The sequence below is a fragment of the Osmia lignaria genome, chromosome 9 (assembly GCF_051020975.1).
Source record: "Osmia lignaria lignaria isolate PbOS001 chromosome 9, iyOsmLign1, whole genome shotgun sequence".
Classification (NCBI taxonomy): Eukaryota; Metazoa; Arthropoda; class Insecta; order Hymenoptera; family Megachilidae; genus Osmia; species Osmia lignaria.
This window is the reverse complement of record NC_135040.1, coordinates 13865954-13881173: the sequence shown is the minus strand read 5'-3', so window position 1 is coordinate 13881173 and position 15220 is coordinate 13865954. Positions and strand designations below refer to the sequence as shown.

The 15220-nt window shown below is 40.4% G+C and overlaps 1 protein-coding gene across 1 annotated transcript; it reads right to left on the bottom strand.

Moving 5' to 3' along the window:
- Nucleotides 1-823: 823 nt before the first annotated feature.
- On the bottom strand, nucleotides 824-14758 carry LOC117604738 (uncharacterized). Its single transcript, XM_034325154.2, is given in 6 exon segments — nucleotides 824-5205; nucleotides 5278-6124; nucleotides 6201-6537; nucleotides 9951-11378; nucleotides 11452-11939; nucleotides 12138-14758. Coding segments are annotated over 5 exon segments (3189 nt in total). The 5' UTR covers nucleotides 11922-11939; nucleotides 12138-14758; the 3' UTR covers nucleotides 824-5098.
- Nucleotides 14759-15220: the final 462 nt, after the last annotated feature.

Sequence of the window (15220 nt, the reverse complement as noted above, 5' to 3'; positions counted from 1 at the left end):
GTATATCTTTCCATATTTTCCTTTTCCGTCATTGCCCGCCTCCTGTTCTACCGACGACGTCTCTGTTTGAAAAACCGGTAATCACATTTACGCGCACGCGCACAGAGGACGCATGCAAGAAACTTAGCACGCACACACCATGCCGACTGGACAAGCCGAGAAACTGAACCACGGCAGCTGGATTCTCCGATAAAATATACACATAAGAAACAGCGTCTGTTGGTTCATGCAAAACATTTTTCACGATCTTAGAATCCTTTACGGCCTGTGTCGTCCATTAATTAATTTTACCTTCTATCAAGCGTTTTTATTCTTCCCTTTCAATATTTTAGCAGCCGGCAAATATAATATACTTAAATAAAGAAATAATTTTAGGTATACTCGAGGGACAAAGTTCGACCGCAAAGGATTGACACACTCGTGTGACTTATGTCTATAATTTACTCAAAAAGAAAGGGCTAGTCGGTGAATTCTATAAAAAATCAGCTTTACCACCAAGTGATGTATTTTCACTTGGGTGTTCGCTCTTAAGTCTATCTATTTCTTTTTTTTTCTATATAGTAACGCGGGTTCTAACATTTTATTGTACTCTTTTTTTCCCATTCTCTTTTATCTTCCTTAATTTTTGCATGAACCAACTGAAATCTGTAGCTCGTACGCGAAGTAACATTCGCACTTCACGTGGAAGCCCTTAATCGAATTCGCTCTTCGGTATTACGATTAAGAGTTTCGACACCTGCGTAGAAAAATATGGTTCTCATTGTCATCCTCGTAATCTATCAGAGAATCGCGTTTGATTTACAACAAAGTGTTATTTTTAATCTTTTAGGTTTTTTTTTTTTTTTCATCCCTGATCGAGCAACTACCTTACGTCTGATCGCTCATTGAAACAGTCAGTTTTCACAATCGCTACCCACTGTTGATTCAGACGAATCAATGCTCGAAATTTTGTGCATTTCAAAGAAAATTCGGGGCTCGTTTGAAAATTTCATTTCAGATTTTCGTGAAAGGATTATGAAATAACTTCTGTGACGAATTTATTTCGAGCAATGATTACCTTAGAACTTACTAGGTGTACAATTGTATCGCTGTAAATGATATAAAAAAAAGTAATAATAACGATGTTTCGTGTAATTAATCCTCTACAGCGTAAAATATATTTCTTTAATAATTTCAGATTTTACAAAAATGTTACTGCGAATCTTTTCTGGTTTTTCAAAGTCTTTGAAAAAAATTCACCAGATATAACCAATAGAGGATTAAATGGCGCGAAACATTCGTTTCGACACGGAATAACTTGCAAAACGAGATCTACGCAAATTCAATCTTTTGTTATCTTTTTCACACTTTCATTCGCAATCGTTCTATCTCTTACTCTCCTTAGTTCGTACAACTTAGGCAATAAAGGCCTATCCCTTACGATTACTTACGCTGTATAAAACGCGATACTTATTATTAATTAGTCGCTATAGATTACACAAACGAAAGAAGGTTTCTGGTCAGCACTAAAAATAGAATGAAAATTAAATGACACAACTATTAAGCTACTTTTTGCTTCTTTCGATTCATGATACCAGAATAATCATAATAATTGCATTTTCAAATAAGTACAAATAAAAATGTTACCAGATGATTAATTTTTCATTAAAATTACCAGCAATGAAAAATTGAAGACGTTGAAATGAAAATTTATTTCCTCGTTCTGTCAACTGTCACCTGTTCCCGACAGCATACGTCTTTTCTCTCTTCTCTCAATCATTTTCGCATTTATTAAAAAATATCTCATTTTCATTCCTCTCTCCATCGCCCGTTAAGCATCCTTTTTGTTCGTCGTTTAACTTGTTCGCGGAACAAAAAGAGTCGGATGGCGAAAAAACGATGAAAAAGTTTCGAACGGGAGACGAAAGAGGAAAGGAGCGTTCACAGGGTGTCCCGAAAAGAGCTACGCACGAGGCCATTCCATGGACTTTTTTTTTTCTTTTTTGTTTGACTTACAAGGTGGAAAAAAGTATGCAGATGCGGAAAAGTCCAGCGCTATACAAAGGCACCGGAGAATTGTTTTTTTTTTCTTTCTTTCTTTCTTTCATTAGAGACGCGTTAATTATTTATTTTATTCCCTTCATTTTCATCATTTTCTCTTTCTCTCTCTAGGAACACCAACTACGCCTATACCTCGACGAAGTGGTCGGTTTCTAAGGAAGTTAAACTGTCCGCCTCGTCGAGAGTGGAAATATCAGGTTCTTTTTGGCTACCCTTCAAAATAGACCGCTTCTTGAGCCTCTTATTTCTTTTTTTTTTTAATCTCTCTCAAAAAATCGTACTCCAACACCTTTGAAAAATCTTTTTGTTTCTCTCTTTCTTCATCTATCTCTCCACCCTCCCTTCCTCATCTTTTATCTTTCTTATAAATTGTAAAGCTATTTTGTTTATTATTTTCATCGCGTAGTTCATCGTCTTCTGTTTCGACAAAAATTTGATATCTTTCTTTCGCGGTAATATATAATATATATATAATATATATTTATTTATAACTACGCACGTGTCAACGTTCCTTTTCTTCTTCCCTTTTTTTTCTTTTTGTATGTAGTCTCTCACAGGCTCTCTCTCTCTCTCTCTCTTTAGATTATATACTCACTCATACATTCACATTTTTTGATGTATTCTATTTCGCTCTTATGCTTCTCTCTTCATCTTCAACTTATATTGTAGTAATCTTATTTTTTCTTCTTCTTCTTCTTGTATACAAACTTACATCGCTAAACGTATAATCTAAGATGTACTCTCTGTTCTTTTTCTTTTTTATGATTACAAATACATGGCGGTAGAGTATTTTTAATACAGCTCATTCTTTCATATATATATATATATATATATATATATGGCTTTTAATATTTATATAATATACTTGAGGTCTGACGAATCCTGAATTTTTCATATTACCTGCTACAACGTACAGTGTTAGAAACATGATGCGAAAGAATCAGTGAGAATCAATTGGAAGAAGATTAGAAATCAATTTAATTCTTTGCGGTCCTAGACAACATTTGACACATTTATAAATAATTACAGCTGATATATTGAATCAGATTCAACGTGGTACCACCTTAAGAAAAATTCACTTAAGAAGATTAATTAAAATACATCAACAGGTGATTGAACCTAACCTGTATCTGAAATTCTTTATAAAATATTGTCACTTATTTCATGAGAAACAATAATGAAGGATATTCTTCTCCCAATAAATACAACAGATCACGCATCATATTTCTAATTATGTTCACACGTTTTGCTTCTTCGCTTCTTTTTTTTTCTCTTTTTATTTCACATCACGTAAACGTATTTAATATTGTTGCGCGTAATACTTTTAGTTTGCGCGGTATATTTGAAAACCGATAAGAAATAAGAAAAGAATGGCAATAGTTTAATCCTTGTGACAAGAAAAGAGGCATGAAGTAATGGCACACTGAATAATACTACAAAAAAAAAAAATAGAACGAAACAAAATTCAGACAAGTTAAACAAATCGGAACAAGTGCAATTTGTCCGAAACGATCACAGTTCGCGAGAATAACTTTTACGAGGCGGATAAAAAAAAAAAAAAATATATAAACTTGCATTCAGCGACGATTATTTTGAACATTATCGCAATATATAATTATAATTATAATAATAATAATAATAATAATATTAATAATAATAAACAAGGAAAAATCAAAAGTACATTACACGTTCAACGAAAAATCTTCCTAACACGATCAGTACTCAACGAAAGTTAGAGATTTAACGAAAAATATATATAAAAACAATGTAAAAACGATATAAAAAAGCGATGTAAACTCGCGAAGAACTTACATTACAAACAAAAAGATTTTAGTACGATTTTGAAAAATCGTAAAAATATGTATATGTATGTATAAATATATATATATAAAGGTGTATATATATATGGAAGTAAAAAATTTGGAACTACGTTCTAAAAACATAAAATACTGGCAGCTTTGTATATAAAAGAAATGAAGTTAAAATAAATTTTCTTATTATTTTTACCAACTAAAGTATTGCCACATTTTTTTTTTTAGCTACCTCTTCGCAAATGTTTAATTAAAACAACAAAGGGAACATTCGATAAAATCTAGTGGAGAAAAATTGCGATTGTACTTGATTCATTTCAACCAAGATAATAAAGAAAATGTGACTAATATTTTAAAAATATTTAAAATTGAAAGACACTACGTGTTAATCGGTGGGATGACTCGTTCGCATCCTTTGCAATACATGTCTGCATTCGCGTGATTTATAAAATGCTATAAAATAAATTTATAAAAAGATTCAACGAAAGCAAATAATCGATTTGAACGAAGAAAATTATATCCTCTATCATAATATATTTCGCTTACTAAGAAGCTTCATCGTGTAATTAGCTTCTTTCACACCAAGCCTTCATAAAAATATGTTTCGTTTTTCATACATACAGTATGGCAAGACTCTCATCAGGCTCTAATCTAACGTTTCTGGTGAAAATTCTGGTTTCCTTTATCTGTGCGTGCATGGAAACACTCTCTATGCCTTTCTCTATTTTTTCATTGTACATATGTATATTATATGGCACACTTTTGAAGATAACATACTACTCGTACAAATCTTAAAATAATACCTGAAGTGCGGATAATAAAGACTGTGCATAGTGTTCGCAAACTTACATAACCGTCACAGCTTTTGCGCTATTGTACTAGGACATAGAGAGCCAACTGAATCATTGAACGAACGAATGTTTTAGTTACAGCAAAACTTGCTAGAATTCTTTTCGCAGAAATGATGAAAAGTACTTGAAAACTTACTGTTTTAGAAGTTCTTGTATAATTTATCAATTTTATCACCTCTTAGTCGAGGTCTTCCCCTGCTCTCAGAAATCTTTAGCGTGTCCCAAAAAACTGAGGTCGTGGGTTTGATAATGGCTGGACGTAGCAAGTGGCGTGACACTAGACTGATGCGCCACATTGACCGCTGTTAAATGATGATGATGCAACGAATGGTGAGAAGTGTGCGAATGAAGGATATTGTTTGGATGGGGAACTTGGAAGTTCCCTGGTGGCGGGGCTCAGGACAGGAGAGGACCTGGATGTCCACCAGAGAGAACAGACGATGCTGTAACAGCTGTTGTTTGCATATTTGAAACATTGTTTTGCTGTTGATTCTGCTGTGTACCTGAAAATGAAAAAATATCACTGTAACAAAGATATTTTACTTTTCATTTATGCAACAATATATTTATCTTACCCGCATTTTGACTGAGCTCAGCTTTTACCCTCCTTGCAATATGACTTCTAGTATGTTTCCTTAAATGATCTTTACGATAGAAACCTTTTCCACACTCTGTACATACGTGCCGTTTTTCACCAGAATGTATAACAAAATGTAATGTCAACTGTTCTTTTCTTTTGAAAGCTTTCAAACAAACGGTACAAACGTACGGCCGTTCTGGATTGTGGCTCTGTTTGTGACGCGTAAGATGATCCTTTCTTTTCAAACCGGCGCCGCAAATGTCGCAAACGAATCTCCGTTCCAAAGTATGACCCAAGAGATGCTGTTCCAATAATTCACGTTCCGGGTATGCCATATGACACTCCGGACAGCAATACAATGTAGAACCGTCCAATGCTGTGGTTAAGCGAATTTCACCGGGTTTCGGACGTGGTTTCTTCTCCTTCGGTGGCTTCTTCTTTTTCTTCTTCTTATTATTCGGAGACATCATTATATTGGGCGTTGTCGTAGTCGCAACAGCTACCGAGGTAGTTTGCGCCATTTCTGATTCTTTTTTAATACTTTCAGCGGAATACTTTAAGAAATGATGTAAACTTAACGGTAAAGTACTAGCTGGTAGGTGACTGAGATAATCGGCCACTGTAGATCCAGGTGTGGCTAAAGATTGCCAAGTGGCAGGCATCGTAGCAGGAGTTTGAGTATGAGCATGCTGCTGATGATGCTGATGCATGCTGTACTCTTGCTGATTACCATTAGTGGTAGTTTCTCCATTACGCTGTTGTTCATCTTTCTTGTCCTTACTTTTATCTTTGTCCTGTAGGAGATTGCAAACATCTTGTTGATTTATAGTTTCCGTTGCTTGCTGCAAAATGCCATTTGATCATAAAATATTATCGTGTTCAGAATCTTATGCTGACGTTAGAAAACAGCTGACTTACCTGATGGTATGAACGCTTTTCTGGCATTCCAGGTGAATTTGAGGGTCGCTGTTGAACTGGCTGGGCTTGGGAATATGGCACATTTGGATAATGATGAACATTGCTGTTGGGATAGCTTGCTTTATTGTTCATCATCACTTGTGATTGAGCTGATTGCACGCCGTTGCTTTCAGGACGGTACTTTCCCATAACCGGCACTCCGATTGGAGGCTGGTTGGGAAAATGATTGGCGTAACGCCCGCCCGCACCGCCGGAGCCGTCGGTTGCGAACTGGTGGATACTCGGAATGGTACCGGGAAAATGGCCTCCGAACGGCGGGAAATTCATTGCAAAGCGTCAATCAAATATCTGAAAAACAGAAAAACTATTATCAATATAATCACACACACATATTTATAAATATTATCTATTGCAAGTTATAGGACAATTTTATGATACGTTTGTCAACCAACATTTTCAAACATTTCCACAATTTGCAACCACGATGCGTTTATCGTTAATATACTAATATAAATTGTAGATGAAAATCAGTGACATGTGCTCGTAGAGTACATTGCTACCGTCTAGATAGAAATCGTGCCATTATCCATGGAAAGAGGTGGAAAATTGGACGATTATTTTTCGGCGTCATCGACGGTAGAACGGAATGAAATTGTACTCTCGGTTATACACAATAGGCCGCGCAAAGATACCTGGCGCGTCCAACTCGAACGACGCCCGAGTATTTACTCACAGCGACGTCCCTCTCCCCATGTTTCTTCGTCGTGGAATCGAATCCTTTCCTCGGAGGGGGATCCCCGAGATCTGAGAGCGAGTGTAGGGGCAAATTTTTACAATACGAGAGACACACGAGAAGCAAGAACACCACGCCGCCGCTGCTGCTGCGTCAGCCGTTCTGTCACGATGAAGTATACACGGGAAACGGTCGCGTTTTCTCCCTTTCTTAATCGCGGCACGACTGTTACAGAACGCAGAAATTATTCACGAAAAATAAACCACCGAACGACTAGTCACCTTCGTAGAACGAGGATTACGAACGGTTTACTGACTGTAGAAAAGGGTAGAACACGGAAAAAGGACGTTAAAAAGCGAACATTGTACGCGGCCAGGATCGTCGCGATGCGGGGGGAAGGGTAGCCCGTAGAGGGACGGCGACGCGGAGAACGGGAATCAGAGGACGAGAAGAATGAAGGAGAACGGGGGAGGACGCAGGGGGGATGATCAAACGAAAGGGATGGGTAGCATGCGCGCAGTGGGATGGAGCGTGAGGGGAGAGACCGAGGAGTTTCCCCTCTCGGCACCTAGTCGATACGCGGGGGCCGAATTCGCACGAAATTCAGCATAAAATGGCCGTATTAAACGCGAAACATCACGAACGTAACTTTGGTTATTCGAAATGTTCGTTAGATAAACAGCTTACCATTTAGTACTTATCAGCTGGTGCTCGTCTAGTCAAGATTTTTCAGCAACTCGAGTATCACCGAAAAAGATCCCCCGCTCTTATGTGTGTGCCGTTGACACCTGTCCTTCAAGTCGACGCCCCCACCCCATCCGTCCGCCCTCTACTGTGCCAGCCTCTTAACTATTTTTTCTCTCCCGGTCCTCTTCGCAGCCGCGCTGGCGAAAATGCCCGAATCCATCGGGATTTTAACTTCGAATTGCTCCCGGCCATTGTTTTCTCTCTCTCTTGCCACGGTAGATATACGCAACACCGCCAATCAGAGGAAGAAGAGTACATATAAAATAAAAGCTTAATTAGTAATATTACCACTCTGATATTGTACTTCTGTAATTAACATGAAACAAGCTTACATTAATTAAAATGAAATATACAATCAGGTTTAATATGAAAATGCTCAATATGTATGTAATTACATAATATATTTTTTGTAAATTAGTAAGAAAATATATGTACTAATAAAATTCAAATTTAATGTAACATAAAGAAAATATAAAATCCTTACACGTTAATTAAAATTATCCATATAAGTACATATAGATTAATCAGTTTTCCTCTGTACATATTGCCACTTGATAGTCCATTTATTTAAAATATATATATTTTTAGTTAACAAATATATTTATGAGTAATAATAGACAAAACTAAAAGATATGCGAATAAATACAAAAGTTGTATAAATTGGTTAATTAATAAAAGATTGTTTATATTAAATGTATGTTTTATTTTAGCTTTTTTCTCCAATATTTATGTAAGTAACAATGAAAATGACTTATAGACTATTCATACTGATTATGATAATAGCTATAATAATATAATAAAATAATAATTATATTTCTTGTACAGCTATACCCACTGCCTTTAATAATGATACTTACAATAAAAGTATTTTTTTTTTTTTCTGTATACATACATCTTTTACTCAAATCATTTTTGAGTGTATCGTGATTGATTGGTAAATCATATGGTTCATTCCCAACAATTATCTGTTGTATTTTTTTTGTCGTGCACATTATGATAATATATAAATGATTATTTCACGTATGATCAACACAAAAAAAGAGAAGAGAAGGGAAAGGACCTCATAAAAATGATCGGTTCAGTAAATAAACGAATTAAATACTATACAAAATAAGTTACATTAACTTATTAGAAATAAAGAAGAGGATGCTTCCCTTCAAATTTAAATACACAACTTTTATGGGCCGTATTTTATCATAATCATTATAAAATAATTCGGAAAATAATGACGTACTTATATCAAAATATTATTCTTTTTAAAACTTTTGCAATTACACTTACGATTCATTGGATCAATTCGTATCGACAAAGCCAAAAAAAAAAAAAAAAAAAAATATATTTATACCTACCTAACGAAAGCGAATATTAAGTAATCAAATAAACGTATGCAGAAATGTAAAATTTTACATTTTATTTCGCAAAACGAAGCATTTCTTTGCAATTTGTATTTAAATTGAACAGTTTAACGATACACTCTCTTTCTGTGTTTCGATCGTGTAGGTCAAATAGAATAAATAAACAGATTTACTTCGTATTTGCACGACAGTCTTTTTTTTCCTTCCTTGTGCACGGTAAACTGGTTGTATTTACAGCCCTGCGATATTTTTTTTACTTTTATTTCTTACCTTCCGCATTACGTATTTTTTTTTTTTTTTAATTCCCTCATTACACATTTATCATCAAAGAAAATTAACGTCAGCCGAATACTCGATTGCCTTCTGTCCGGCGAATCCAGTTCGCGCTTTCAAAAATATATTTTTATATTTATATATCTATACATATATCTGTCATATATATGTATAAATATATGTATATATAAACGTCTTTGTGTTTAATTCTAACTCGCGTAATGGAACTGGATTAGCGACAAAAACATTTCTTTCAATTAAACGAGCAGGAAATTTCTATTTTCTTTCTTTCTTTCCACACACGTACGCTATAACGTGTACGCAAAATGAACGTCGTACGTACGAACTTTGTTCGTTCCAGTTAGCTCCAGTGCGTTTTGCAGAATAATTATACTCGTACATTCAATCTGGCCTACGACTTCCATAAGAAGCTGATGGTATTATCAATTTTGAAAATGCGACCGCTCGTCGGATGAAGTATCTTTCTTAATTTCAGATACGGTAATCAAATTGTTTGCAACACCACTACTAGGCAACGATTAACCACCATCAACGAATTATTATTTTTTTTCTTTTTTTTATCTTTACACGATACCAATTTAACTATAAGATTATAGAATTCAATCGGCAAGAATTCCTTGCCTTGCACGACCTCTTGCTTGTTGATGATTAAATCGGAAGTACCGCCCAGGTTGATTCGGGGCGGTATGCTGCTGCTAATGCTGCGGCTGTTGCTGTTGTTGTTGTTGCTGTTGCTGCTGTTGTTGTTGTTGCTGTTGCTGTTGCTGCTGTTGATGATGTAGCATAGCCATTGCTCCAGTTTCCGCAGCAGTTGGAAGAACAACCGTGGACTGTTCGGTAACAGCTATCTGATGTATCTGCGCCTGAGAACCTTGTCCTACTTGTATTTGTATCTGTTGCAATTCGGACACCGACGATTGTTGCTGCAACTGATCAGCTTGTTGCTGCAACTGTTCAGCCTGTTGCTGCAACTGTTCGGCCTGTTGCTGCAACTGTTCAGCCTGTTGCTGCTGTTGATCCGTTTGCTGTTGAGCATTTTGGGAAGCATCGACGTTATTTAAAGGCTCCTCTTTGATACGTTTAGCCAAGTGAGATCTCGCGTGTTTTCTCAAGTGATCTTTGCGATAAAATGCTTTACCGCATTCGGTGCAAACCTCGGTTTTCTGTCCAGAATGTATAACAAAATGAAGATTCAGGTGTTCCTTTCGCTTAAAACCTTTCATGCATACCGAACATATGAACGGCCTGTCTGGATTGTGGCCGAGTTTGTGTCTTTCTAAATGTTCTTTGCGTTTCAAACCTGCACCACAAATGTCACAGATGAACCTCCTTTCGATTTTATGACCGATAAGATGCTGCTCCAACAGTTCTTTCTCAGGGTACGCCATGTTACATTGGGGACAACAGAACAATGTTGTACCATCGAGAGCAGTTACGATGCTTACTTGTCCGGGTTTCGGTTTCTTCGGTTTCGGTGGTTTCTTCTTGTATTTCTTCTTTCTTTTCGGTTTAGCCCCGGGTTCTTGTTCGTCGACAACGTCGGGGATAATAGCGGTCTCGCCGCCTGCTACCGTGATCTGTACAGCTTGTTCACCGGACACGACGCTTCCGGACGCGTCTAAACCGTCTGCCCCTAAAGGGCTCGACTCGATGGTGGCCTCTCGCTTTATTGTCTCAGCTGAAAATTTCAAGAAATGCTGTAAACTAAGGGGCAAGGTACTGGCAGGTAACCTGGACAGATAATCAGCGACAGTCGATCCCGGTGTGGCAAGACTTTGCCAACTAGCAGGCATAGAGGTGATGAACTCCTCCCCGCTCGGATTCCCTTGATTCTTTATGTTGCCCCTTTTTATAAGGGCAACCGGTGTTGTACCCTCTTTCACGTCTTCTTTCGACTCTTCCATACCTTCGCGTAAAATTAAATCCTGCGGAATCTGTGCGACTACGGTTAACCCTTCCGGCGTCCCCGGAAGTTGTACCGTTTGTTGAATAGTTTGCTGGGACGTCGTGGTGACCGCGGTGGACGTACTTTGAGTCGTTTGGTCGGACCTATGGATAAAAGAAGGATCGTTAATAACGTATAAACGACACGTACGATTATTCGATAAATCAATTCCATTACGTTTGCGTCGTGGCCACGGTGTTTTGCGGTTGGACTTGTATCTGTACCCCATCGGCACCCTGCTGACTGTACGCAACGGTGAGCACAGTTGCTGCACCCTGGGGGAATTGTCCCAACGATATCGGTGCCAAATGGTACTTCGGTTGATCACCGCTGTTCCCGCTTTGGGACACGCTCGGATTGACCACCTGAATTTGAACGGTTTGCTGCTGCTGCGTGCCATCCTTTCCAGGTACGGTGATCGGCAGCGTGATGATTTGCTGCTGTTGATTGTTACCACCTTGAGCCACGGCGAAACCGTTCGGATCGACCGGCCTCAGATAATGTACACCACCTTCGCCACCGGATAAAACGCCGACCACCTGACCTCCGGTTGGCAGGTTTTGCGCAAACTTGGCGGTTGCAAATTGATGCACCGTGCCCGTCGGTAGCGAGCCTGTCGTAAAGCCGGGAAAAGGTGTGAAATTCATCTTTCACGATAATTATATCTGAAAATGAAAAGAAAAAAGGAAAGTAAATTAATTATATCGATTATTTACAAATTACAAACGTAAATTAGTATTTTTATCTGAAATCTGAAAGGCAAACCGTTAGAGAAACGTATCTCCCCGATCCGGGAAACGTGTTAATAACAGGAAATAAATAAAATTAAGAGTACCAAACGGTTGATAAGCGATTCCACTCACTTTGACGCATGAGTATCGCCGTCGAAGTGCATCGACCTTCGTTATTTCGGTAGGAAAACAGATTTCCTTCATTCAGAAAACTCACATACACATTCTCTGATCCGTCAACGTTCCTTCGCACAGAATTCCTAAGTAAACGATCATGATGCTATATATCAGAAAGAAATTGGGAATCAGTTATCATCTATGTTAACCGTTTAATCTGAATTCTATTTAAGGAATATACTTAATTATAGAATACTGTGCGCAACTCGTCGATACAGATAACCGACTGCTATTTCGTTACCCCGTCTGTATCCTTATTACTCTTCTATCCGTTTCCTATGTTCTACAGGTGGTTGGGAAACGTGTGTACACAACTGCTGATAAAAAGTTGTATGCGCTGTATGGATACACCTAGTCTCTATCAAAGAATCTCTCATAAATTTATCGACCGTCTATTTATTCTAAAGGAAGTACGGATGTTAGTTCCCCCAGGGTTATCCATGTTTTCTCCCTTCGTTAAAGCGACAAAGTCAAACATCTCTGTCGTCGAAATCTTAAGTTGGAACCTCTTGACCGTGGTATCGGTACGTGGGGGGGGGGGGGGGGGGGGGAGGGTGAAAGATACCCCCCCACTTCACCCCCTCCCGATGGCAGAAAGGGATCCGGGAGCAGGGAGGATAGTCGTCGAAGTGGCCCAGGATTGCACCCCACTCCACAATGACGGGTGCCCCCACGGGGGTAGGGGGTAGGAAGAAGGGTAGGGGGGAACCCATAGGTGGGAAAACGGGAACCCACCGCGAAATAGAGCCCGATGCCCGAGAGAACTCGCTCTCTTTCTCCGGGTCACACTAACAAACGGAATATCGTAAGAATAGGACGGGAAGGAAGGATAGGTCAGTTGTGTAGGTGCGTAAGCGTGTGCCGCAAGCTCGATGCTCGGGTAGGGGTATGTCAAGAAAGAAGGGAGACGAACCTCGACATACCGGGAACTCCCCGGGGAAGGGGAACGCGAAATATCGGGAGAGAACATACGAAGCAGACATCGCGGCAGACGAAGTGGGACACACCGATGACTCTCGCCCTTGATCCAACCCGTTGGCTAGAGAAGGTACGAAGAAAACAGGGGGAGTGAGATAGAGAGAGAAAGAGAGAGAGGTTAGGTTACCCGTGCACCTCTCCTACTTTCGACACACCGAGGAGGGTGCCGTGTCGAACGGACGATTACTCCGTGCCAGCCAGCCAGCAAGTCGTTTGCGGGTGGTGCACAGAGGTTTTTAGTAGAAAAAAAAAAAAAAAAGAAACTAGCGTAACGCGAACACGCGTTTAACCAACCACGCCACTTCCGATTTCGGTTTTTCCGACTTTCCGCGGAATGGCGTGCGCGACTGACCGGTCAGCCTCGCCGACGACGTACCGTTGTTGGACGGTTTTGCAAGACGCGCATGTCGTAATGGCGCCCGATTCTCTTAAGGTTCCCAACCGTGTCTTTCTCACTCTATACGACTGTCTCTGTTCCGTACACACATCGAAGAGAGCATGTCTGAACATTCGCGGTTTCTAGAGGAATTCTAGTGTTTCGTAAAACTGGCGCGCCAGCTGGCTTTGATATCGCGGGGCGGCGGTACGTTCGACGGAATAGCTCCGGGACATTGTGCAGTAGTTGGTTATTCTTTTCTTTTTTCTTTTTTTTTTTACACGCATCCAGGACAAAAAAAGACGTTTCTCGGAGGCGTAACGAGATACGTATGTAGGATATAACGAAGTAGGAAAATTCTATGAACGTTATATATCTCGAAGGGGTTGATTCGGTGAGCGGATCGATGGGTATTAAGCTTGAGAGAAGATAAGGTTTGTGGCGGACGGACGAACGAACGAACGGTTACGTAGACGGATGACTAAGGTTACCACGTCGACATATTCGATGGATAGAATCGCGGCCATGATGGAATTGAATACGATGATAAAGTGAGAAAATAGCATAGGTCCGCCGATGCCGAATGCTTTGTTCTCTTGTGTTCTCGATGCTCTTATTCCCTCTCTTTCCCTTTCGCCCTGTCCTGGCGTTCCCTCTCCCTCCCTTCGGTGCTCTTTCGATCGCGCATCGGGAGACGTTACGTGGAGAGGAAGTAGGAAAAAGATCAGGCGAGTTGGCAGAGGCAAGAGCAGGGCAGAGGCGAAACGGAGGACAGAGTAGAGCCAACAGAGGCACAGGCAGGGCTGTTGTTTACACCCCCACCTCGACGGGTTAGAGGCAGCGAGATGCCACGGAGGGGCCTCCGAGACCTCGGCGGGCATCCACCACCACGCAATTTCCAACCCCACCAGCCTCTCAACCACTGTCCGCACCTCCAACCACCCCACCAAAGCCAGCCCGAGCCAAGCCGTGAGCCACGACGAGGGCCCCGCGACGATTTTAGTGTCTTGGGGTGGGTGCTCTGTAGCCACCGTTTCGCGGTTTCTCGTGCACGGTTTCGCGTTAGGAGTAAAACGTGGAAAGATTCGTCGGGGCGGCATCCGGTATACGGGCGGCGTTAATTCCGTACAGGCCGCCTCCAGTTGACGGGTTCACGCGAGAATTAGGTGCCACCGCGAGTTTCCTTCCTACGCGCAAGAGAATCATCCACGGGGATATGCGTGTCCTACTTACCCACGAAACAGTTGGCGGCTCCCTTGTGCACTCCTTTCGGGCTACTGCTACTACTGTCGCTGCGTCGGAACCTTCGCGTAGTACGGAGACCGTCCGCCTGGCTTGCTCGCCTGCGTCGTTCTCAATCTTCACCGCGGCGGCAGCAACTTTCTCATTTCTACGTATACACGTTCGCGGTGCTACAGCTCTACTACGCTAGCCACAGCTACTGCTTACGGTGCATACGTCATAAAAGACGTACATCCGAATGAACGTGTCTGTCTCTTTGATTTTTGACCGATCGACGAGTCCGTGACTCGTGATAAATTACGCGCACTACTGCCAGTCTTTCTGCGGTAACGACAAGCCACGACGCGCACTCATTTCCGGGTTTACGACAGTCGAGTTCGATCGAGTATGGCCCCGGTTGGTAGGTAAGCGTGGGTCTTGGGCTGGCCAACGGGGAATGAAT